The 26248-nt window shown below is 42.8% G+C and overlaps 1 protein-coding gene across 3 annotated transcripts; it reads left to right on the top strand.

Moving 5' to 3' along the window:
• Window positions 1–345: 345 nt before the first annotated feature.
• Window positions 346–22782, top strand: NARS1 (asparaginyl-tRNA synthetase 1). Of its 3 annotated transcripts, none has more exons than XM_023218347.3 (14): window positions 363–850; window positions 1901–1983; window positions 6368–6526; window positions 6613–6702; window positions 8352–8430; window positions 10954–11024; window positions 13242–13328; window positions 15846–16067; window positions 16179–16378; window positions 16759–16894; window positions 17564–17677; window positions 20472–20603; window positions 20927–21058; window positions 21672–22782. In XM_023218347.3, exons 1-14 carry the CDS (start codon window positions 808–810, stop codon window positions 21801–21803), a joined length of 1680 nt encoding a protein of 559 aa, XP_023074115.1. In that variant the 5' UTR covers window positions 363–807; the 3' UTR covers window positions 21804–22782. The 3 variants fall into 3 exon arrangements, with proteins under 3 accessions (XP_023074118.1, XP_023074115.1, XP_023074116.1); XM_023218348.3 differs by having other exon boundaries at window positions 1904–1983; XM_023218350.3 differs by lacking the exon at window positions 1901–1983 and having other exon boundaries at window positions 346–850.
• Window positions 22783–26248: the final 3466 nt, after the last annotated feature.

Genomic DNA, 26248 nt, shown 5'->3' on the forward strand with positions numbered 1-26248 from the left:
GACGGACTTGGGGAAGCCCAACCTGGCCCTTCAAGTCCCGGGCCCAGCAAGGGCCAGGACCCTCCCTCCCTCCCTGCAATCGGTCCCCAAACTCGCTGAATGAAGCTCATTCAGATTAGATAATTTATCCGAAGACACACGGTTAGTAAAAGGCAGAACGCAGGTTTGTATTCCAAAGCCCTTTTGTTCTTTTCCACCACATTATTATGGACTCCCTAACAGTAATCCTTGTAATTTTAAATGAACATACACCATAGTTCTTGTCCTGAACACCGAGAGACGTTGGTTCACGGAGGTAAGAAAGTTAACGCATCCCGCTGCGTCCCCTCCACCGCCGCGCACCCCGTCTCGCAGCTGGCATGGTGTTTGCTGGTGACATGAACTCAACCAGCCTCCAGCATCTGGGGATCGGGGTGACATCTTTTGGTCTGGTTTGCAAGAGGACCCGCACGCCTCCAGCTGGGACAGAATTGAAAGGTTCAGAAAGGAAAGCTGGGGAGGTGGGGAAGAAAGTGCAAAAGTGACGCTGTGCCAGGGTCTCCAGGGGCAAGCAGCCCCGGGCCAGGCGGCGCACTCGGAGCTGCGCAAACGCGTCGGGCGGTGCGTCTCCGGATCCGGAAGTTGTCTCTGCCCTCACCAAACATGGCGGCCTCAGCGCCGCTCGCCCGCCTCTCGTAACCAATGGAACGGCGGCGGTCGGCTGATTCGCGCAGGCGGTCTCTGCTCTACGCTCTCTGATGCAACGCCGGAGTCGCGGAAACCGTTGGTGCACGTCGGGGTGTTAAGACGTCGGCGGTATTGCAGTCTATGTCATTGGAGGTGACCAGGGCCACTGCAGGCATGGTGCTAGGTGGGTGAGACTCGGTGTGTGGCGCGGTGTTCCCTGCCTGGGGCAGGAACTCTGCTCCATTCCGGGTTCCGGCGCTTTCCTTAGTGCGTACTAGAGTGGGCGCCCCGCGAATGTTTGGGGACCGATTGCAGGGAGGAAGGGAGGGTCCTGGCCCTTGCTGGGCCCGGGACTTGAAGGGCCAGGCCCGGCTTCCCTGAGTCCGTCGTTCTCCCGGGCTGCAATGGCGATGGCTCCGGGCCCTGCCCCTGCCCCGCTGCGAAACGTCCCGATTACGCTGGGACTTAAGCGCTGGGGTGGGGGAGGGGTTCAGACACAGGGTAGCCCCTACTCCTGCAGATCTTCATAGTGATCCTCAGGAAGAGGCTTTAGGATTCCAGTTGTTTTTCTCCCAGCCTCATTTTTTTATTGAGGTTTCCGGGGAAACCATACTGTGCAGTAGAAAAAAAAAAAAAGAGACCTGGATGGATGTCACTGTTCAGACCTACTAGTTGTGAGGCCTGAAATTTTCCAACCACAGAGCTTCTGTTTCCTTTGAAGATCAGAGGGAGCTGGTGTTTATTTGCCATCTCTACAAAAACTGGCACTGGGATATCTGATTTGTATGTGTTATTTTATTTCATTCTCAGTACAGCCTTTCAAGATGGGAATTGTTTTTCTTATTTTATAGATAAAGAAATAAGCTCAGAAAGGCTAAGTAAATTCTCCAGAGTCACCCTTCCTTTTAAAGTACAAAATCCCAGATTCCAGCGTATGTCTGACCAACTTCAAAGCCCTTGTTTTATTTTTGGGTGCCCAAGTGGATAGAATAAATATCACAAAGTGAAACGATCAGAGTTCATTTTGAAAACCTGGATTGTTAACTAATGTTTTTATGAGATGGATGTTATTGAAATGGAGTGGGGAAATAATTAGGATATTAATTTCTTATGGACCTCAGTAATTTTTACTAATCGATGCTTGTTCTGTTTACAAAGATAAGGAATGAATAAAGTAGTAAGGTGACCAATAGTTAATGGCCAGACCACAACTTACCCTCATTTTGTCAAACAGCAGAGCTGTACGTCTCTGACCGAGAGGGAAGCGATGCCACAGGAGATGGAACCAAGGAGAAACCATTTAAAACTGGTCTAAAGGTAGAGTCTCTTCTCATTAGGAAAATGAGACTGCATTTATTAATGACGTGTGTCCATTATCGTGTGACTTGTCAAGAATTTAATTTCAAACCCTGAGTTCCAAAGAGAATTTTCAGAAAAGGGAAAGTAAGGAATGTGTACAGATATGTGACTTTAAGATTGTTAGATGATCAAAGTCTAAACTTACTTTAACGTTTTAAAAAAAGGTATCTTCTTTTTTACCACACGGCATTGCTTCTTGGAATCTTTCTCTCCAATGAGTCAGATTGCTGGATTTTCAATTCTTGTAAAGATAAAAGTTATCTTTCCTCAATCACAGTGAGCTCATGACCAGGGGGCTCCTGAGAGGGCTTTTGGTGAATTTACCACAATTCAGAGTGTGATCCTGAGATTTGACTCCAAGACCTGGTTTATACCAGCACACCAAGAATGGATTCTTGGAGCTGACTCATGACTTAGAGCTTAAAGCTAGAATGCCAATTTATTAATGTGCAATTATTTCTCAGGATCTAGAATCTTTGAATGAGTTTAGCTCATTCTCAAAGAGGTTTGTCAAGAGCTTGGACTCAGGCCAGGTGCAGTGGCTCACACCTATAATCTCAACACTTTGGGAGGCTGGGGCAGGTTGATCACTTCAGCCCAAGAGTTTGAGACCAGCTTGGGCAACTTGGTGAAATCCTGTCTCTATAAGAAACATAAAATTTAGCCTGGCATGGTGGTGCGTGCCTGTGGTCCCAGCTACTCCAGAGACTGAGGTGGGAGGCTTGCTTTAGCCTGGAAGGTGGAGGTTGCAGTGAGCCATGATTGTGCCACTGCACTCTAGCCTGAGACCCTGTCTCAAAAGTAAAAAAAAGAGGGGGGCTTGGACTCACAACATGGGTGTTAGGTAGTTGATTGTATCAGGGTAAAGTGTGGCCTAAGACAACCTTCTTAAAATAGACCATGGACTTAGCTGTTGAACTCATATGCTAGAATCCATTGGCTACAACTGCCACATAAGGAAGATGGTTAAAAGTTCCTTCCTTGGGTCTGGGCTTTGGTGCCTCAGGTCTGTAATCCCAGCACTTTGGGAGGCTGAGACTGGAGGATTGCTCGAGCCCAGAAGTTTGAGAACAGCCTGAGCAACATGGTAAGACCCTCATCTCTACAAAAAATTTAACTTCTTAAAACTTTTTAAATAAATTTAATTTAAAAAATAAAGATAGGATATTAACACTCCCAAAGTGCTGGGATTATAGGAATGAGCCATCACACCCCGCCAACTACAAAAAATTAAAAAAAAAAAAGATTAGCCAGGCATGGTGATATGCACCTGTGGCCCCAGCTACTCGGGAGACTGAGATGAGGGTACTATTTCAGCCCAGGAGGTTGAGGCTGCAGTGAGCTGTGATTGCGTCACTGCTTTGCACCCTGGACAGCAACAACAAAAAAGTTCCTTCCTTGAAGTATGTTAGGAAAAGCGGTGCCTTGACCCTCCTTTTTCTGTGCCTCCCTTTTGTTAACTGTGTTACAACATTTATAGTTACTATCAAGTCCTCCTAACCTGGGAGCATTCTCCACCCTCCTCTTTTAGATCATACCATATGGTTATACTTTGGTGTGTCATACATGGGTACTTGTTTTTAATTTTATTTTTTTTTCTGAGACAGGATCTTACTTTGTTGCCCAGGCTGGAATGCAGTAGCACCATCATGGCTCACTGCAGCTTCAACCCTGGGCATAAGGGATCCTCCCACCTCAGCCTTCCAAGTAGCCCAGACCACAGGGGCATGTTACCACACCCAGTTAATTTGTTTCTTATTTGTAGATACGAGGTCTACAAATGTTGTCCAGGCTGGACTTAAACTCCTGGGCTTAAGCAATCCTGCTGCCTTGGCCTTCCAAAGTGCTGGGGCTACAGGTGTGAGCCACCACTCCTGTCTGAGTTTTACTTTTTAACCGCTCTTAAGGGGAAATCTTTCATTTCTACATTGTTGGTTGCCTCATTTTGCAGCTCCCAAAAACTGACAACACTGTTTAGATGAACATTTGCAGAACGTCGCTCTTAACAAAAGTGTAGCGTTCTGATTTGGGAACTAATAGCTTGGCTCTTTCAATTTCAGTGATACAGAAGGAGGGATCAGTACAGACTGTCGGGTAGTAAGTGAATTCTGAATGACTTACATGTATTCATGGGACCTTCTCTCTTGGTTTTGCATTTTAATCAATGGCTATCTTTTTTTTTTTTTTTGAGACAGACTTTCGTTTTTCTTGCCCAGGCTAGAGTGCAGTGGTGTGATCTCGGCTCACAGCAACCTCTGCCTTCTGGGTTCAAGCAATTCTCCCTGCCTCAGCCTTCTGAGTAGCTGGGATTACAGGTACCCCCCACCATGCCTGGCTAATTTTTTTTAAATATCATTATTATTATTTCTAGTAGAGATGGTGTTTCACCACGTTGGCCGGGCTGGTCTCGAACTCTTGACCTCAGGTGATCCACTCACCTTGCCTCCTAAAGGCTGGGATTACAGGCGTGTGCCACTGCGCCCAGCCCCTACATGTATTCTTACAATCTCTAGTTGTTAAAAGGATGGACTATTGAATGTTTTCTTTTTTTTTTCTTTTTTTGAGGAGGAGTCTTGCACTGTTGCCCAGGCTGGAGTGCAGTGGTACAATCTCAGTCCACTGCAACGTCTGCCTCCCGGGTTCAAGAGATTCTTTTTGCCTCCGCCACCCGAGTGGCTGAGACTACAGACGTGTGCCATGACGCCTGGCCAGTTTTTGTATTTTTAGTAGAGATGGAGTTTCATCATATTGGCCAGGCTGGTCTTGAACTCCTGACCTCATGATCCGCCCACCTCGACCTTCCAAAGTGCTAGGATTACAGGCGTGAGCCACCACGCCTAGCCTTTGAATGTTTTCAAAAGATCCAGATTCCCTCTTTCTCTGCAGCAGTCATAGACCTGAGAAAAAGTCTGTTTTTATAGGCTGCAGATCTTGCAACAAGAGAATAATTCATTGCATTTCTTGTTTGATTTAATAACTTGGAAGAGATTTCGAAAGATTATTTGAGGCTTTAAAGTATTCATCTTTTATATACTTTCAACTGTGTTTTAAAAACCACAAATGATAAACTATCACATGATATGTAACACAGCAATGCCTGATATGTTCCATTGTTGCAAAGAGGTATTCTATAGTGTGGGAATTTTTCAGATGAAATGAGTTTAGCTTTTTTTTTTTTTTTTTTTTTTTTTTGAGACGGAGTCTCACTCTGTCGCCCAGGCTGGAGTGTAGTGGTGCGATCTTGGCTCACTGCAAGCTTCACTTCACGCCATTCTCCTGCCTCAGCCTCCCAAGTAGCTGGGACTACAGGCACCTGCCACCACGCCTGGCTAATTTTTTATATTTTTAGTAGAGACAGGGTTTCACTGTGTTGGCCAGGATGGTCTCAGTCTCCTAATCTTGTGATCCTCCTGTCTTGGCCTCCCAAAGTGCTGGGACTACAGGCGCCCACCACCACGCCTGGCTAATTTTTTGTATTTTTAGTAGAGACGGGGTTTCACTGTGCTAGCCAGGATGGTCTCGATCTCCTGATCTTGTGATCCTCCTGCCTCGGCCTCCCAAAGTGCTGGGATTACAGGTGTGAGCCACCGCACCCAGCCCCATTTTGTGTTCTTAACCGTTGTTTTGTTGAAAGTTTCAAAAATGTCTGACACTTCTCTGATTTCTCACAGAGGGCTACGTTTTAGATGTCACCTGCAGTTGGTTTTTGCTGTCAGGTGTCTCTTCTGTTGTCTGTGTACCTGTGCTGGTTGCTACAGCCACTTAAGATCTGTTGCTTGTAGTCTGCTTGTCCTGGAGAACTGTATAGTGTATGCCCGAACTTGCTGGAATTGTTTGTAAGAGGACCTCAGAGCTTCAGCTTTAACCAGGGTGCTTCTTTTGTTTTTTCTTTTCTTGAGACGGAGTCTTGCTTTGTTGCCCAGGCTGGAGCGCAGTGGCGCGATCTCAGCTCACTGCAAGCTCCGCCTCCCGGGTTCACACCATTCTCCTGCCTCAGCCTCCTGAGTAGCTGGGACTACGGGTGCCCACCACCACGCCCGGCTAATTTTGTATATTTTTTTTGTGGAGATGGGGTTTCACCATGTTAGCCAGGATGATGTCAATCTCCTGACCTCGCCCACCTCAGCCTCCCAAAGTGCTGGGATTACAGGCGTGACCCACCATGCCCAGCCAAGCAGTGCGCTTCTTAAATGTTCAACCAGTCACTCCGCTGACATCAGCTTTTGGGTGTTAGGGTCTTTATGCTTAGATTGTTCAAGTTGTCTTATACTTGAGATGTTATTTTGATTTTAAGTGTTGCACGATGTTCAAGAACTGTCTTTTTTTCTCCTCTCTACCCAAGGCTTTGATGACAGTAGGAAAAGAACCATTTCCTACCATTTACGTAGATTCACAAAAAGAAAATGAGAGGTGGAATGTTATTTCTAAATCACAGTTGAAGAACATTAAAAAGATGTGGCATAGGGAACAAATGAAGAGTGAATCCCGGGAAAAGAAAGAGGTGAGTCCTGAACTTGCCACAGTGAACGTTGCTAAAGTTAGAACTCTGGAAACAATGTTAACCAACTGCTTCATCATTAAAATTAGGCAGAAGATAGTTTACGAAGAGAAAAGAACCTGGAAGAAGCAAAGAAGATTACCATTAAAAACGATCCAGGTCTCCCAGAGCCAAAATGTGTAAGTTTGTTTATCTTTTCAAATACCGTGGACTTGGCTACATCAGATCATTATTTCTGTGTGTGAGGGGCATGCCATATGGTTTGTTCCTTTACGTTTTGTTTTTACTTTCCTTTTATTTTTTATTTCTTAATTTTAAATTTTAATTAATTTATTTTGAGACAGAATCTTGGTCTGTTGCTCAGGCTGGAGTACAGTGGTGCAGTTTCTGCTCACTGCAACCTCTGCCTCCTGGGCTCAAGCGAGCCTCCCAAGTAGCGGGGACCACAGGCATACACCACCACACCTGGCTAACTTTTCTTTCTTTTTAATTTTTGTAGAAACAGTCTCCCATATTGCCCAGGCTGGTTTCAAACTCCTGGGCTCAAGGGATCCTCTCACCTCAGCTTCCCAAAGTGCTGGGAATTCAGGCGTGAGCCACCATGCCTGGCCTACTTTCCTTTCAGAAGGGACATAGAGAAATAATGTTTTAGAGTTATGAGGCTAGTTCTTTAGGGGTTCATTTTATTACACAGTTGAGTAAATGCATGTTGAATGAATTCTGTCCCAACTGAATGCCAGCAGATAGGGGACCCAGGCCTGATTGCGCTTCATGATGTTGGTCAAGTGATTTAACCCTCTCTAGTAGTCAGTTTGCTTATAAAATGAAGAGGTTGAAATCCATGATTTTCATGTTTATTTAAATGGAATAAAAGTTTGTGAATTGTGAAATTAGGTTCACTGTTCTTCCTTCTGTTCTTTCTGGATCCCAAATAGATTGCTGGACTATGAATGAAAATGGTTTGATTTCTAGTAGTTCTTATTTTATTTTATTATTTATTTATTTATGAGACAGAGTTTCGCTGTTGTCACCCGGGCTGGAGTGCAGTGGGGGGATGTCAGCTCATTGTAACCTCCACCTCCCAGATTCAAGTGATCATCCTGTCTCAGACTCCCAAATAGCTGGGATCACAGGTGCCCGCCACCATGCCTGACTAATTTTTATATTTTTAGTAGAGATGGGGTTTCACCATGTTGGCCAGGCTGGTCTCAAACTCCTGACCTCAGGTGATCTGCCCACCTCAGCCTCCCAAAGTGCTGGGATTACAGGCTTGAGCCACCACGCCCAGTCAGATTTCCAGTAGTTCTTACTGCTGATGAATTTTTGTATTATTTCCTTATTGATGGAACTGGGGTTTTTTGGCTACGTTCACCAACCTGTTCCTCTACTCATCTCCTTTCTCCTTCATCCCCCAAACAAAAGGTAGCCTTTTTAGATACCAGGTTCTGGAAGGTATTGAAGAACTGTGGGGTCACGGAAAAGGCTGTGTGTGGACTGGGATTGTTGCTATTGTGGGACGCAAGTCCTCCACTTATGACAAATGAATTTATTTATTAATTAATTTCATCTAGCAATATCTGAAATGCGTCTGGGTGTTTCTCATTACCAGTTTTACCCTAAGAAAGAAGACTTGAATTTTTTTTTTGTTTTAAACCACTCCAATACAGTGAAATGAGTTTGGTTCTGGCCTGCAGTAAAGGGGCTGTCTCCGGTTTTGAACCATTTGTGATTTTTAACACTTTACTATACCGTCTGTCTAATATTAGTGAAAAAGTTGGTGTGTATAAATGACATTATTAAACAAATGTTACTTATTTCAATTTGACAGGTGAAGATTAGTGCATTAGAAGGATATAGAGGCCAAAGAGTAAAGGTGTTTGGCTGGGTCCACAGGCTGCGTAGGCAAGGTAAATGGCAAAGCTTTTCCTTCTTTCTAATTTTTAAATATCCCTGGCCTTAGATGAAGAAAAACAAAGATATGCAGGGGTTTTTTTCTCCCTTTTTTTCTGAGACAGAGTCTCACTTTGTTGCCCAGGCTGGAGTGCAGTTGTGCTATCTTGGCTCACTGCAACGTCTGCCTCTCAGATTCAAGCAATTCTCCTGCCTCAGCCTCCTGAGTAGCTGAGATTACAGGTACCTGCCACCACACCTGGCTGATTTTTGTAATTTTAGTAGAGACAGTGTTTCACCATATTGGCCAGTCTGGTCTGGAACTCCTGGCCTCATGTGATCCACCGTCTTGGCCTCCCAAAGTGCTGAGATTACAGGTATGAGCCATTACGCCCGGCCCTCTTTTTTTTTTTTTTTTTTTTTTTGTTTTCCTGGCTAGAACTCCCCCCAGCCATCCTGCTGCCTCAGCCTGAGCAGCTGGGATTACAGGCACATAGCACCTCACCTGGCTTTAAAGGATAGAGTGATTTATATCTTAAATTTGTTCTTGTTTAAAATGACTATTGAAAATATAAAAATGTTTAAATGCTATTTTAACAGTTAAACAGTTCAACACTGTAGCATCACTACAGTGATGAAGACGTGTCCAGTAAATATTTGTCAAGTATTTGTCAAATTGGGAGGATCGCTTGAGCCCAGGAGGCAGAGGTTGCAGTGAGCAGAAACTGCACCACTGCACTCCAGCCTGAGCAAGAGAGCGAGAAAGGAGATGAGTAGAGGAAGGGGCTGGTGAATGTAGCCAAAAAACACCAGCTCTATCACTAAGGAAATAATAGAAAAATTCATCAGCAATAAGAACTACTGGAAATCTGGGTGGGCGTGGTGACTCAAGCCTATAATCCCAGCACTTTGGGAGGCTGAGGTGGGCAGATCACCTGAGGTCAGGAGTTTGAGACCAGTTCTAATTACTTAGGGAAAACCAAGGGGTGTGACATATAGGAAGTTTACATCTGAGTCATATGGCCAAAACTTGGCCATAGTTTTGACTCTTATAAACAGTGTATTTGCATTCTCCCTTGGTTCTGACATTTTGTTTCCTCTTTCTCTTTTTATTATATATTTTATAATATATAAACATTATTACTTTTATTATTTTTTTTTTTTTTTTTTGAGACGGAGTCTCGCTCTGTCGCCCAGGCTGGAGTGCAGTGGCCGGATCTCAGCTCACTGCAAGCTCCGCCTCCTGGGTTCACGCCATTCTCCTGCCTCAGCCTCCCGAGTAGCTGGGACTACAGGCGCCCGCTAACACGCCCGGCTAATTTTTTGTATTTTAGTAGAGACGGGGTTTCACCGTGTTAGCCAGGATGGTCTCGATCTCCTGACCTTGTGATCCGCCCGTCTCGGCCTCCCAAAGTGCTGGGATTACAGGCTTGAGCCACCGCGCCCGGCCTACTTTTATTATTTATTATAAGGGTTTAGCAAATCTTTCATTAAAAAGTGGGATGGGCCAGGTGCGGTGACTCATACCTGTAATTCCACTACTTTGGGAGGCCAAGGTGGGTGGATCGCCTGAGGTCAGGAGCTCAAGACCAGCCTGGTCAACGTGGTGAAACCTTGTCTCCACTAAAAATACAAAAATTAGCCGGGTGTGGTTGTGGGCACCTGTAATCCCAGCTACTCGAGAGGCTGAGGCAGGAGAAGCACTTGAACCTGGGAGGCGGAAGTTGCAGTGAGCCGAGATCATGCCATTGTACTCCAGCCTGGGCAACAAAAGCGAAACTCCATCTGAAAAAAAAAGCAGCAAGGAGGGGACAAAAAATACAAATGAAATGTTATAAGTGGATTTCAGTAATGAACCTTTGGGACATAAATAAGAAAAAGTGATTTTGTTCAAGAACATTTATGCATCACCCACTGAGTGCACAGTACTACACCAGACATTGCAGGGGATTCAAAGGTGGATAAGGCGTAATGCCTTAACTCATGTTGCCTTCTGTCTTGCTTTCACCTGGTTGTGTGTATCTTGGGGATCATGTAGGATTTGAAAGTCCAGTACATTGAAAATAAAATATTTTACAGATGCTGAGTAGTGGTATTACCAGTGGGTACTTCATGGTGTGGGAGCCATGTGGGAGGTCTGAACTTCAGTGTTTAACCTTGGAGTTTCCTTTGGATAAGATTAAGTCATGGCTGGGTGCAATGGCTCACACTTGTAATCTCAGCACTTTGGGAGCCTGAGATAGGAGGACTGCTTGAGTCCAGGAGCTTGAGACCAGTCTGGGCAACACAGTGAGACCCCTGTCACTACAAAATAATTAGCCAGGTGTGGTGGCATGTGCCTGTAGTCCCAGCTATCTAGGAGGGTAAGGTGAGAGGTTTGCTGGAGCCCAGGAGGCTGCTGTGAGCTGTGATTGTGCCACTGCACTCCAGCCTGAGTGACCAAGTGAGACCCTATCTTTAAAATTTTATATATATATATATATAAATAATATTTGGTGCCTTGAGAACAGTCTGCCTAAATTATCATTTCTCATTTTTAGGAAAGAATTTAATGTTTCTGGTGTTGCGAGATGGTACGGGTTATCTTCAGTGTGTCTTGGCGGATGAGTTGGTAAATATTTTCTCTTACTTTTGCCTGAAAATTAGATGTTTTTAGTAGATTCCTTTATTGTTCTGGGAATTCTAGAATCTGTATACATTTATTTAAAATTTTTATTTTGTTGACAATGAATGTCAATAAATCAAAATATCACATTGTGTACTATAAACATGCAATTTTTATTTGTTTATTATACCTTAATAAGGCTAGGGGAAGAAAACTTTTGTGGAAAATTTCCAGCACAATAAAATATAGAACCATATAAAAAAATCCTCAAATGCCCATCACCCAGCTTCTCTAACTACCAGTATATGGCTAATCCTGGTAAGATATTGCCTCTCAGACATCATATCATTTAAATACACATGCTTATGCATCTCTAAGAAAAATAATGTGCCTGGGCATGGTGGCTCACACCTGTAATCTCAACACTTTGGGAGGCTGAAGTGGGCAGATTGCTTGAGCCCAGGAATTTGAGACCAGCCTGGCAACATGGTGAAATCCTGTCTCTACAAAAGATACAAAAATTAGTCAGGTATGGTGGTGCATATCTGTAGTCTCAGCTACTCAGGAGGCTGAGGCGGGAGGATGGCTTGAGCCAGGGAGGCAGAGGTTGCAGTGAGCCAAGATAATGCCACCACCCTCCAGCCTAGGCAACAGAGTGAAACCTTGTCTTAAAAAAAAAAAAGAAAGAAAGAAGGAAAGATAATATAGTCACCTACTATTATCACACCCTCCACCAAATTAATACAACTACTAAATATGATCTAATATCCAGATTCTTACCAGTTCATACTGCCTTTTTATAGTTGGTTGATTTGAATGAGGATTCTAACAAGATTAACATGATGCATTTAGTAATATGACTTTGAAATTTTCTTTGTAACTCTGCTGCTCCCTTTGCATGCTCTTTTCTTTTGCCCCTCACCCACCCATTAATATAGATTTGTTGGGAAAACCCTGGTGGATTGTCCCGTGGAACTTCTCACATTCTGGATTTGGTTGGTTGCATCCTTGTGGTGGTCTTTAGCATGTTCTTCTAGTCTCTGTATTTTTTATAAATTGGAGGTTGGAGGTTAAGTCTGATTAGGTTCAGTTTTTTGGCACAACTACTTCTTGGGCAAAGCTACGTTCTTTTAGTTGCATCACGTCAAGAGGCACGTAAGGTGTGGTTGTCTTTTTTTTTTTTTTTTTTTTGAGACAGATTCTTGCTTTGTCACCCATGCTGGAGTGCAGTGGCATGATCTCAGCTTAGTGCAACCTCTGCCTCACAGATTCAAGTGATTCTCTTGCCTCAGCTTCCCGAGTAGCTGGGACTACAGGCATATGCCACCACACCCAGCTATGTTTTTTTATTTTAGTAGAGACAGGTTTTCGCCATATTGGCCAGGCTGGTCTTGAACTACTGACCTCAGGTGATCTACCCGCCTCAGCCTCCCAAAGTGCTGTGATTACAGGCGTGAGCCACTATGCCTGGCCGGTTGTCTTTTTTATGACTAGTGGGTTCAGGTGTTGGCAGCCTGACTTCTTCTTTTTAGAGTTCCCCATCAATTTTTTCCTAATGACTTCAGTAAGAAGTGATTATAGTGTAGATGGGCTCTGTATGGTTTTTGTTTGTTTGTGTGTTGTTTTGAGACACAGGGTTTCTCAAAAAGAGTGCAGTGGCGTCATCATAGCTCATTGCAGCCTTGACTTCCCAGGCCCAAGCAATTCTCCCATCTCAGCCTCCCGAGTAGTTAGGACTATAGGCAAGAACCACCACACCCAGCTAATTTTTATTTATCTCTCACTTTGTTGTCCAGGCTGGTTTTGAACTCCTGGGCTCCAGTGAGGCTCCCACCGCAGCCTCCCAAAGTGTTGGGATTACAGGCATGAGCCACTGTGCCCAACCTGTATGTTACTTTAATAGTCTAGATTTTTATAAATAAATAAATAAACTGTCCAGATATTTTTAAGTGATGTGGGTCAGTGTTGTTTATTCATATGTATGTAAAGTGTGTATGTACATGTATATGTTTATATTTACATGTATATGTGTATATATAGATAAACCTCTGTCTTCCACAAAAATAGCTATATTTTAATATTAATAATATGTGGCCATCTCACTCTTTATTTTACTAGTATTTGATCAGATAACTTGTTTGTAAATAATCCCTTTGATTTTCTATATGGTAGAATTTTTAAATCAATGTAAATAACTGAAGTTGAGCTTTGATCTTTTTATAGTGTCAGTGCTACAATGGAGTACTGTTGTCCACGGAGAGCAGTGTTGCAGTGTATGGAATGCTAAATCTTACCCCAAAGGGCAAGCAGGTGAGTGGATTGAGTTTCGCACTGGGTGAATGAATAGTTTGTTTATTGGTTTGTTTTCCAGTGTCTTGGGTTGTACATCTGGCGTATGTATTAGGGTTCTTCAGAGGGACAGAGCTGGTAGGATAGATGTATATATGAAAGGGAGTTTTTAAGGAGAATTCGCTCAGAAGATCACAAGATGAAGTCCCACGATAGGCCATCTGCAAGCTGTGGAGCAAGGAAGCCAGTAGTGGCTGAGTCCAAGTTCAAAAGCCTCAAAAGTAGGGAAGCGGACAGGGCAGCCTTCAGTCTGTGGCCAAAGGCCCAAGAGCCCCTGGCAAAGTACTAGTGTAAGTCCAAGAGTCCACAAGCTGGAGAACTTGGAGTCTGATGTTCGATGACAGGAAGCATCCAGCACGGAAGAAAGATGAAGGCCAGAAGACCTAGCAGGTCTACACTTCCACCTTCTTCCTCCTGCTCTTTCTAGTGAGGCTGGTAGCCAACTGGGTGATGCCCACCCACACTGTGGGTGGGTCTGCCTCTCCCAGACCACTGACTTAAATGTTAATCTTCTCTGGCAACCCCCAGATACACCCAGAAAATACTTTGTATCCTTCATTCCAATCAAGTTGACACTTAATATTAACCATCACAGCATATAAATACAATAAATGTGAAGTACATGTCATATTCAGTATGCCTTTTTCAGTGAAATATGTACATTATACAACTCGTGATAAAAAGAATACAATGATTTCCAGCCCTACAGAATTCCTGAATCATCCTCATGGGCTGTAGATACATGAATTACTTTTCAGCCAGATGGAAATAAAAACTTAACAACCCACCTAAAAATTTTCAGAGAATTTCTTAATAAAATTTAAGAGCCTGTTTTTTTTGTTTTTTTGAGACAGTTTCGCTGTTGTTGCCCAGGCTGGAGTGCAATGGCGCGATCTCCACTCACCGCAACCTCTGCCTCCCGGGTTCAAGCGATTCTTCTGCCTCACCTTCCCAAGTAGCTAGGATTACAGGCATGCACCCCCGTGTCTGGCTAATTTTGAATTTTTAGTAGAGACAGGATTTCTCCATTTGGTCAGGCTGGTCTCGAACTCCCAACCTCAGATGATCCACCCACCTCAGCCTCCCAAAGTGCTGGGATTACAGGCGTGAGCCGCCGCACCCGGTCAAATAAAGTGGTTTTTGTGGCACCAGGATAATTATATGTTCCATATATGTGGCTTTTAAAATGAATTGCTTTCTAATGAAATTATTAGGGAGAATTTGAATTTTTACTATATATATGTTTCAAAGATAAACAGCTTTTAATAAAACCTTTGCATTTTAGAAGTTAATATGTGCAAGTATGTTAATTTAAAGTAGGTGAGTAAGGCTGGGCGTGGTGGCCCATGCCTGTAATCCTAGCACTTTGGGAGGTTGAGGCAGGTGAATTGCCTGAGCTCTGGGGTTTGAGACCAGCCTGGGCAACTTGGTGAAACCCTGTCTCAACTAAAAATACAAAAAATTAGCCAGGTGTGGTGGTGCGTGCCTGGAAACCTCAGCTACTTGGGAGACTAAGGCATGAGAATCGCTTGAACCCAGGAGGCAGAAGTTGCAGTGAGCTGAGATTGTGCCACTGCACTCCAGCCTGAGTGAGAGTGAGACTCCATCTCAAAAAATAAATAAATAAAAATAAAGTAGATGAGTAGAAGCTGGAAAAATATATCAGCATGTTAACAGTAGTTAGTAGGGACTCCAGGTTGTGGGATTACAATTTATTTTGTAGTTCGTGCATTTGTTTTCTTTTCTTTTCTTTTCTTTTTTTTTTTTTTTTGAGATGGAGTCTTGCTCTGTCGCTCAGGCTAGAGTGCAGTGGCGCAGTCTTGGCTCACTGCAACCTCCACCTCCCGGGTTCAAGCAATTCTCCTGCCTCAGCCTCTTGAGTAGCTGGGACTACAGGTGTGCACCACCATACCTGGCTAATTTTTTGTATTTTTAGTAGAGATGGGGTTTCACCATGTTGGCCAGGATGGTCTTGATCTCCTGACCTCGTGATCCGCCCACCTCGACCTCCCGAAGTACTGGGATTACAGGTGTGAGCCACCATTCCCAGCCACAAATATCTTTTAAAAATAGAAATGCACAGGCCGGATGTGGTGCATGTTTTGCATAAATATGCAAAAGTTAGCCAGGTGTGGTGGTGGGTGCCTATAATCCCAGCTGCTCAGGAGGCTGAGGCAGGAGAATCACTTGAACCCGGGAGGCGGAGGTTGCTGTGAGCTAAGATTGTGCCACTGCACTGCAACCTGGGCGACAGAGTGAGACTCCATCTCAAAAAAAAGATATTTGTGTGTATGTGAGTGTGTATCCAGAAAGAATATTCATAAAAATATCAATATGAAACTAAAATAAGGCTGAGAATTATGAGGTTCTTAAAAATCTCCGCTTACCAAAACTTTGACATAAATTAAAATCCGCAATACTGTTAATTTTTTATTTCCTTTTCCTTCTTTCTCTGGACCCCACTTTTTAAAAATACAGGCTCCAGGTGGCCATGAGCTGAGTTGTGACTTCTGGGAGCTGATTGGGTTGGCCCCTGCTGGAGGAGCTGACAACCTGATCAATGAGGAGTCTGATGTTGACGTCCAGCTCAACAACAGACACATGATGATCCGAGGAGAAAACATGTCCAAAATCCTAAAAGCGCGATCCATGGTCACCAGGTGCTTTAGAGATCACTTCTTTGATAGGGGATACTATGAAGTAAGTATGTGTTCGTCAGCTTTTGCAAACAATACATTTTTTGCCATTTTGAAACTTGAATAGTAGTGCTCACGATAGACATTGATTTACTCCTTCTTTGCATTTGAACAGGTTACTCCTCCATCATTAGTGCAAACACAAGTAGAAGGTGGTGCCACACTCTTCAAGCTTGACTATTTTGGAGAAGAGGCATTTTTGACTCAATCCTCTCAGTTGTACTTGGAGACCTGCCTCCCAGCCCTGGGAGATGTTTTTTGTATTGCGCAGTCATACCGGGCAGAGCAGTCCAGAACACGAAGGCACCTGGCTGAGTATGAAATTGTCTTTTTGTTTTTATTTCTTTTTAGTTAATATCTTTAGAGAAGAAATCTTAGTGTAGGTAAATTATGTCTGTTTAAAAAAACAAAAAACTGATATATTAAGTGGTTAACGGAAGAACATATGACAGTTTTGCCACCTTAGATCATAGCTAAGGTCTCTTTTTTCACTTTGACTTGATCTTTTATATATGAAGGAACAAACAGGAAATTGCTACTCAGTGGAGAAGAGGGGAGTCCACAGCTCATTTGCAAAGCTGGGAATTGGTAGCATTGTTGGAATTTTATGGACAACTTCCCGATGTTAAAAGCCTTGCTGGAGGAAAAAACAGTGCAGGAGAAAAGCAGTGCTGAACTAGTGTCTCGTTCTTCAGGTACACTCACGTGGAAGCCGAGTGTCCTTTCCTGACCTTTGACGACCTCCTGAACCGGTTGGAGGACTTGATTTGTGATGTGGTAGATCGAATATTGAAGTCACCTGCAGGGAGCATAGTGTATGAGCTCAACCCGGTAGGTGCAGTGTTTATGGAAAGAAAAAGTCACAGTCCTTTTTTGGAAGACAATGAAGTCGTCATCCTCAGTTTTTGTAGATTTGATGGCTTAGCTGAAATAAGTGACTAATTATTTTGAAGACTAGATTTGATGTTAGTCATTGTTGATAATTTTATAATGGTTTCAGTTATGTAAGAAGAGACTCGTTTTGCATTTTAGGAATGTCTACATAGTTTTCTAGTCTGATGTTTTACGTGTGTGTGTGTGTGTGTGTATATGTATTTTTTTTTTGAGACGGAGTCTCGCTCTGTCACCCAGGCTGGAGTACAGTGGTGTGATCTCTGCTCACTGCATCCGCTGCCTCCCAGGTTCAAGCAATTCTCCTGCCTCAGCCTCCTGAGTAGGTGGGATTACAGGAGCCCACCACTACCCCCAGCTAATTTTTGTATTTTTAGTAGAGATGGGGTTTTACCATGTTGGCCAGGCTGGTCCCAAACTCCTGACCTCAAGTGATCTGCCCACCTCAGCTTCCCAAATGCTGGGATTACAGGCATGAGCCACCACCCCTAACTGAAGTAATATTTTATAATATAATAATATTTTATAATAATAGTTTTTTAATGGAAATTTTAGTGTTAATGTTTACATTTATATATATACACATTATATTTTTCCTTTCTTCTATAGAACTTTCAGCCCCCCAAACGGCCTTTCAAACGGATGAACTATTCAGATGCTATCATTTGGCTAAAAGAACATGATATAAAGAAAGAAGATGGAACTTTCTATGAATTTGGAGAAGTATGTATTCCTTTCTCATTGTTTCCAAGGTGGGATTGGGCTTCAGTTCTCTTCTTCTGGTTAATGAACTAGTAATGTGGGTGGCATCTGCCTGTCCTCAAATAAATGGTAACAGCAGAACCGGCTTCATGGGGTTGCCTGCAGATTCACTGGGTTAGCAGAGTCAGCCTTAGGACAGTGCCTGTTCTGTAGCGACCAGTAAGTGTGAGTGAATTTCTTTTTTTTGTTGTTTTTTTTGTTTGTTTGTTTTGAGACAGAGTCTCACTTTGTTGCCCAGGCTAGAATGCAGTGGCATGATCTTGGCTCACTACAGCCTCTGCCTCCTGGATTCAAGCGATTCTCCTGCCTCAGCCTCCTGAGTAGCTGGGACTACAGGCGCGCACCACCATGCCCAGCTAATTTTGTTATTTTTAGTAGAGACAGGGTTTCACCATATTGGCCAGTATGGTCTCGATTTATTGACCTCGTGATCCGCCTGCCTCAGCCTCCCAAAGTGCTGGGATTATAGGCGTGAGCCACTGCTCCTGGCCAAGTGTGAGTTTCTAAGCTGCCTTCACGTCTCCTGCTTTGCCTCTTCCCTCTTCCTTCATTGTTCTTCCTTGGCCACAGCTTATAAACTCTCCTTATTCTCTAGGCTGGCAGGAGTGCTTTAGAAGGTTGTGAAGCCTTTGAAATTACATGCAAAATGATGGTATATAGATACATATATATTTTTTTTTTTTCTGGAGAATGTATCTTGTGCTTTTAAAAAGAGGTTCATCCCCTCCGCCAAAACAGTGATTTAAAGCTCTTTAATGTGGAAGGTGAGAAAGAAGATAGCCATTGGTTAAAAATGCAAAACCAAGAGAAAAGGTCTTGGAAAAGGTAGCCTAGTGCCCCAGATAAACTTAGCATTTTGGTTTTGCCTGAGAACCACTCTCCCAGCATGCACTCGGCTTGCAAATTTTCTTTCTTTGGGACAGCATCTCCATCTGTCATCCAGGCTGGAATGCATCGGTGTGATCATAGCTGGCTACAACCTTGAACTCCAGAGTTCAAGTGATCCTCCTACATCAGCCTCCAAAAGTGCTGGGATTACAGATGTGAGCCACCATGCCCAGCTAATTTTTTATTTGTAGAGATAGCATCTCCCTATGTTGGCCCAGGCTGGTCTCAAACTCCTTGGCTTAAGCAGTCCTCCTACCCCGGCCTCCCAAAGTGTTGGGATGACGGGCGTGAGCCACCACATCCGGTTCAAGTTTTCAACACTATGCTAGGCCCTCTTTCCTATGCATTTAACCATTACTTATGTAATATTTGCACATCTAATTGTTTTAGAGTTGAAATGTGTGTAGCTGCTACTCACTACTTTTGGGTTTTAGAAGGAATTAATAGAAACAATATACTAGGTCTATGTAAAGCACTCTTATTGTTTCTGTGAATTCAGTTTTTTTTCTTTTTTAAAGAGATGGAAGTATTGCTTTGTTGACTGGGCTGGTCTCAAACTCCCGGCCTCAAGCAATCCTCTCACCTCAGCCTCCTGAGTGTTGAGATTATAGGCATGAGCCACACTGTGTAGTGTTGATATTACAGGTGTGAGCCACGCTGTGCCCAGCCTGTGAATTCAGTTTATAATGTATAATGACAAAATTTTGTATTACTAGTAAAATAGTGTAGTTGAGTGGAAGGAACACAAGCTGTGGAGTCAGAAGCCCCCCCAGGTGGGCTTAGCTCCCACCTCTTTTGTGCTGTGTAACTGAAGACCAGTGACCCCCTCTCAGGTTCCTTATCTCTACCTTGGAAGTAACATCCATTTTGCAAGATTGTGGGGACTATAGGAGCAAAATGCCTAGCCAGGACAATGGCAGGGGGAGCCTGTCAGCATTTACTATACATTGCTATTCCACACACATGAGGACACTAGAGTAGATACATGGCCCTCAGGCTTTTGGGGGTATGAAATAAGACCTGTTTTCCCCAACTAAATCTTATGCAGAACCCCGCTGTGTAAAGCAGATGTAAGCTGAGAGAGTAGAGTTCTCCTGCTCATCTCCTGTTGCCTCTTGGTGTCTCCAAGGATGCAAGGGCTCCAGGGCCTGGAGCTTGAAAACAGGTGTGCTGGGTGATTGCTACCTGCTACTTCCATTTCACTTCTTCATTAAACGAATCTATGAGTCTTCTCCAGTTCTCTCAATCCGTTTTTACTGGGACAAGACTTTTCAGTTTTATGTGTTAACTTTATGTGTGGTACAGAGGGATGTTTTGAGAGAGAAAGTAATGAGCTTGAGTCATCATCTAACATTGTTTGGCCAACTATTCCAGGTGTGCTTACACTTACCAGTTTGACATTGGTTATTTGTCTTATGATTGTGACTTTCTGTCTGTGTGTAGATCAATGATGTTCTAGAGCATTCATGATTACCATATGCCTTATGGGACTAAGTGGACCTCATTTGCTTCAGAGCTAGACAAAACGGGCCACTGAGAAAAATACTGAGCTGTGTCTAGTCACAGCTTGAGGCTGGCTTTCGTTTTTGTTTTTTTGATTTTCCTTCGTCAAGCAGCATAGTGCTTGAGATATGCTGTAAAGGGAGACAGATCTTTTACACTTCATTAAATAACTGAGTTTTAAGAATATGTTTATTTCTTTTTGAAAGAAATTATTCTTTACACAAATGTGTATGGGTTAAGGGTAGGTGTGTCTCCTCTACTCTGTTGAATTGATAGGAGGAAGGACTGGTACAGGGTGAAGGAGCTGCTTCTGTCTTGTTGCAATCTAAGTTGTAAATGTTAATGAAGTCTTGTTTAACCTCAGGATATCCCAGAAGCTCCTGAGAGACTGATGACAGACACCATTAATGAACCAATCTTGCTGTGTCGATTTCCTGTGGAGATCAAGTCCTTTTACATGCAGCGATGTCCTGAGGATTCCCGTCTTACTGAATCTGTCAGTTTCTGTTTCAAAGAGTATTCATAATTTTGTTTTTAAGGGGGTGGGGACTGTCATCTGGAATCAGATACAGCTCATGACAAATATGTCATTCTCTATCTAGAATGACAATATTTAAAGACGTTGGGTTTTTCCCCCTCCCCTGATTGAGGTTGACGTACTTGGTTAAATTAGAGAAATGTAAATATTTGAATATGACGTAATCATAGTGCCTCCTTTAGCCCTTGGAGCTTAATCGTAATTTTCTTTTGAACTCTAGAGCAGTCCTGTGTCTGATCGCTTGAGAGTCATTGTGTATCTTCTTTCACTTATATTTAAAGGTCGACGTGTTGATGCCCAATGTTGGTGAGATTGTGGGAGGCTCAATGCGTACCTGCGATGCTGAAGAAATAATGGCAGGTTATAAAAGGGAAGGGATTGACCCTGCTCCCTATTACTGGTATACAGATCAGGTAAAACCAATTTTTTAAGCACTCAAAATTTTTTTCACTGTAATCATTCTGTATATATTGAAATTTTTAAAAGGGGAGAATTCAGGGTAGTACTTTGGTATTGAATGAGCTGTATGTGTTCAGCTTCCAGGTTATAATAATGTGGTGTGTAAATATTGCCAACTTTGTCTTGGCCAAGTTATGTGTTGATTTCATTGGAAAACCTGTTTAACGGCTGGCTTGTTGATTGCAACTGAGTTTTAAAAAATTGATCCTACCAGTATCTAGTACCCTTCTTCATTTTCCTCTCATAAAGAGAGATTGACTTATTTTAAAAGTTTTTAAGAATTTCTTCTTTCCAGGGTGGTACTTATTCCCTGGTTGATTTTTCATACCAAATTATTTAATTACACATGGTTCATGAAGGCATAGAGATTAAGTGCTGGGATTACAGGCACAAACCACTGAATCTGGCTGTAGTTGAATTCTTAACCACAGTGAGCTAACTCCTTTCATGGTGGAAAATCTTAACTACCTTAGATGAAATTTTTAGCTAAGTATTTACTCCTCTTTCTTTCTTTTTTCTTTTCTTTTCTTTCTTTCTTTCTTTCTTCTTTTTTTTTTTTTTAAACAGAGAAAATATGGCACGTGTCCACATGGAGGATATGGTTTGGGCTTGGAACGATTCTTAACATGGATTCTGAATAGGTATCACATCCGAGACGTGTGCTTATATCCTCGATTTGTCCAGCGCTGCACGCCATAACCAATTTCTCCAGAAGTGTGGAGGAAAGGTTGTGAAAGGAACGGGCTCTTTAAAAAAGAAAACAAAAAGCCAGAATCTTCCTTTTTTTGTTTCATTGGGGTTTTCTCTTTCTGTGTTTCTTTCTACTACCGTAAAAAGTACCTCAAATCACCTGAACATCGAATTAAGGTTATCATCTTAAGAAAAAATATCTATTATGAAGTTTGGGGGAAATACCTGGCATGAAACTGTAGTTAGGGATACATTCCAGCATTTTATTCACTTTATTCAAGTTATTCATTTTGTTCAAGTTATATGTATATATAATTCAACAATTTTAGATTATGGTGTAAGATATTCCAGTAACTTAATCTATCTGTGCTTTTAAGTGTACCTGGAATTCTTTGATTTATTTTATTGCATTAATGAGTTAAAGCAAAAATCTTGGGGGAAGAAATTGGCAATATGGTGTAAAAATCTGCTCCTATTAGAACACAGTATAATTCAGCAGTAGACACTAGAATCAAATGATAATCTTTTGTATCAGTTATTAATCTTTTCTAAGTCTACATAGCTGCTTACAATTCTGAGGCATACAAATTGATATGGAAGAATTTGTAAAAACAGAATTGCCTTAAAGGATTTGAAGTAAGAGCATAATTTTGGGGAGAGTTCTTTAGTGATTCACAATATCCCTCTTAGCATTAGTTTAAGGTAAAGAGGCAGACTGATGTTCCCTCTTTCCTGGTAATTCCTGAGTAATTAAGAATAAATAAGTTCCAAAAGAATTTGTAGCTGGAATCTTAATAACAATTGTCAGTGGCTGTTTGAGTTGCCCCCACCATGTCCTTAGATATAGTCTGTGCTACCTTATTAACTCACAGCAGGCTTACTGAATGGCTTCATTTCAGATTTAGTTGATTTCTCCGCCAAATGCATGTCATGTATTCTCAATAGGCCGTATTCCCAGTAGTCAATAAATGAACACCCGTAAAAACTCTTTCCTGACTTAATTTTCTTAAAGCTAAACATCTCTGTCACATTAGTTCATGCTTTTGCAATTATTTTATCTTTTTTATGATGTATATATGTGAAATTAAGTACTACTAAATTTAGGTATTGCTAACATTACATGGTAATGAGAAGGAATGATACTTTAAAATTAGATATGTGGGTCATGGTTACATCTTTTTTGTAATCATTTTTGTGTTACTTTTGGAGACATTAGATTTTATCCTGTTTTGCAAGTAAGTGAAATGACAGGTCAAAATGAAGCATTTAGGCCGGGCGTGGTGGCTCACACCTGTAATCCCACCACTTTGGGAGACCAAGGCGGGTGCATCACCTGAGGTCAGGAGTTCAAGACCAGCCTGGGCAACATGGTAAAACCCCATCTCTACAAAAATACAAAACTTAGCCAGGCATGATGGTGGGTGCCTGTAATCCCAGTTACCCAGGAGACTAAGGTGGGCGAATCGCTTGAACTCGAGAGGCAGAGCTTGCAGAGAGCCAAGATCGCTCCGTTGCACTCCAGCCTGGGCGACAGAGGAAGACTCTGTCTCAAAAAAAAAGAAGAAATGAGGCATTTATAATCTATTCGGCCTGCATTTTTAATAAAAAATGCTTGGAAGAATGTGAATGAGCTATAGATGACTTCAACTAGGCAATTCATTTTATCAGAATTTAAGTGAAGAGGTTAGGCTCAACCTAAATTTTAATGGTGTACACAGGTCGAGAGTTTTAAAATATTAAAGGAGAGCCAGGATAAGGTATGGATAAGGGAGTTAAGGTCGTGACCTCAGGCCGAGAGGCTGAGCACGGTGAGCAGCAAACCTCACAGGTGTGGACTTCACTCCTTCGCTGTGTAGTTACTGCCCTAATCCAGGTGTCACAGATGCCATCCCGCGTTCCTTGGACAGCTCACAGACAACCCTACCCTCTCAGGACTCCCCATCTCATGACTTTCTCCTTGAAACTCCCTGCTTTTCATACCAAAAACCCCCTTCACCTTTGGCACTTGTGTGACCTGCTCAGTTTTGGAGACAGGAGGCTAATTCAATTGCTTAAGTATCAGCTTGCCCTCTTAAATGTCCTTCAGCCATTTCAGGCGACCCAATTTCCCACCTTGCCGTTCAGTCCCTGCCATCTTGCTGCCTCGTAACAGTTCTTAAAAATGTCCTTAATACGTAGAGTAGTTCAACTCTGTGAGGAAGCAGTCTCGGCAGAACATTGGGGTCATTTGGGGACCTCAAAAATAATGGTGTTTGGGCCTTACCCCAGACCAGTTGAATCTGAATTTCAGAAATGGGACCAGGGTATTTTTTAAAAGCTCCCCAGGGGAGGTTGTTGCACAGTGAGGTTGACAGTCGTGAGGTAACTTCCTTCTACTCCTAAACTCAACCTTAAGCCTCTCTTATTGTTGCTGTAGGTTCTCTCTGGATTTCATATCTCTGTAGTTGAAATGGGAACACTGAAGCAGGGCTGAGAAACTTTAAAGCTTGAATTTTGAACTGCCATAGAATCAGTGTATTTCATCCAGCCCTTCTGGGAAAAAGGAAGGGATGTCATGATATACAAATACTGCAATTTCTAGTGTTTGGAAATTGCTGGTTAATGATTCAGTTTCCTTCTACCTTATGGATCGTAACTAATGTGATGATCAGGTGAGGAACATCTTTGAAGAGATTGATAAACTTGTTATGTGGGACAAAGACTAGTTTCTAGAGTCAAAGTCAAGTTTGATTGGATATAACTTGTCTTAGTACCCCAGCTTACAGAAATGGTGTTCAAAAGTTTTAGCTTTTTTTTCAGTATTTACCTCCATATTGCTAAATAACAGACTTACATTACTTCATTGATTTTTCAGTTTTAGGCGTTATTTATTGCCCTTCTCTGGCATACGAGTATTTCATTTCTTCCTTTTCCTATCCCCACCATTCGTGTTCACCCTTCTCATCTCCCCAACTGTATTAGGCTGTTTTGGGGTTGCAGCTGGGTAATTTACAAAGAAAAGTGGTTTATTTTGGCTTACTGTTCTGCAGACTGTATAGGAAGCATGGTGTTGCCGTCTGCTTCTGGTGAGGCCTCAGGAAACTTCCAATCATGGCAGAAGGTCAAGGGGGAGCCAGCATACCACATGATGAGAGGGAGCAAGAGATGGGGGAGGTGCCACACTCTTAAGCAACCAGATCTGCTGTGAACTCAGTGCAAGGACTCACATATCACTTCATGAGGAGCACCAAGCCATTCATGAGGGATCCGTCCCCATGACCACCGCCTCCCACCAGGCGCCCCCTCCAGCACTGGAGATTGCATTTCAATATGAGATCTGGAGGGGACAAACATTCAAACCATGTCGTCATATTTCCAACTTAGTTAAATTATCATTTTGGTTGGGTGCGTAGTTCACAATAATTGCTTTTCTCTTTCTGCCCAACTTTTTATTTTCCCTGTAATTTGTCTTATTTTTTTCTTTAATAATTCAATCACAAAAGATGTTTGCATATATTGGGTTGTCTATCAGTTACTTCTTCCCGTCCTCTGGAGCCTTTGCTTGCTTTAAGTTGAACGAGTTGCCCTCTAGGAACACAGTTGTCATCTTGGGATCTTTCATTACCATCCTGGGTGTTCCCTTTCCCTTTTTTGTTTTTGTACTGGACATCCTGTTTTCCATGTTTCCTGTTTTTTTCAGTTTACATCCTCATTGTGGTTGGGCACATTCTCTGGTAATTTTTTTTTTTTTTTTTTTTTTTGAGATTAGGCCTGGCTCTGTTGCCCAGGCTGGAGTGCAGTGGCATGATTTTGGCTCACTGCAGCCTCCACCAACTGGGTTCAAACTATTCTTCTGCCTCAGCCTCCCAAGCAGGTGGCATTACAGGCATCTGCCACCACGCCCAGCTTATTTGTGTGTTTTTAGTAGAGACGGGTTTCACCACGTTGGCCAGACTGGTCTCAAATTCCTGAACTCAGGTGATCTGCCTGCCTCAGTCTCCCAAAGTGCTGGGGTTACAGGCCCGGGCCACTGCTCCCGACTGTCCGGTAATTTTTGAGAAAGGGTTCATGAAAGGTAAATTCATTGAGACCTTGCTTGTCTAAAAATGTTTTAAATCTATCTTCACATACTCTGTGTAAAGAATTGTAGGTTAGAAAACATTTTCCAGCGGGGTGCAATAACTCATGCCTGTAATTCCAGCACTTTGGGAGGCCAAGGTGGGAGGATCGCTTGAGGCCAGGTGTTTGAGACCCAGTCTCTTATTTTTTTTTGAGACAGAGTCTCACTCTGTCACTCAGACTGGAGTGCAGTGGTGCGATCTTGGCTCACTGCAACCTCCGCCTCCCAAGTTCAGGTGATTCTCATGTCTCAGCCTCCCAAGTAGCTGGAACTACAGTCACGAGTCGCCATGCCTGGCTAATTTTTTGTATTTTTAGTAGAGACGGGATTTTGCCATGTTGGCCAGACTGGTGCG

Source organism: Piliocolobus tephrosceles, chromosome 18 (assembly GCF_002776525.5).
Source record: "Piliocolobus tephrosceles isolate RC106 chromosome 18, ASM277652v3, whole genome shotgun sequence".
NCBI lineage: Eukaryota > Metazoa > Chordata > Mammalia > Primates > Cercopithecidae > Piliocolobus > Piliocolobus tephrosceles.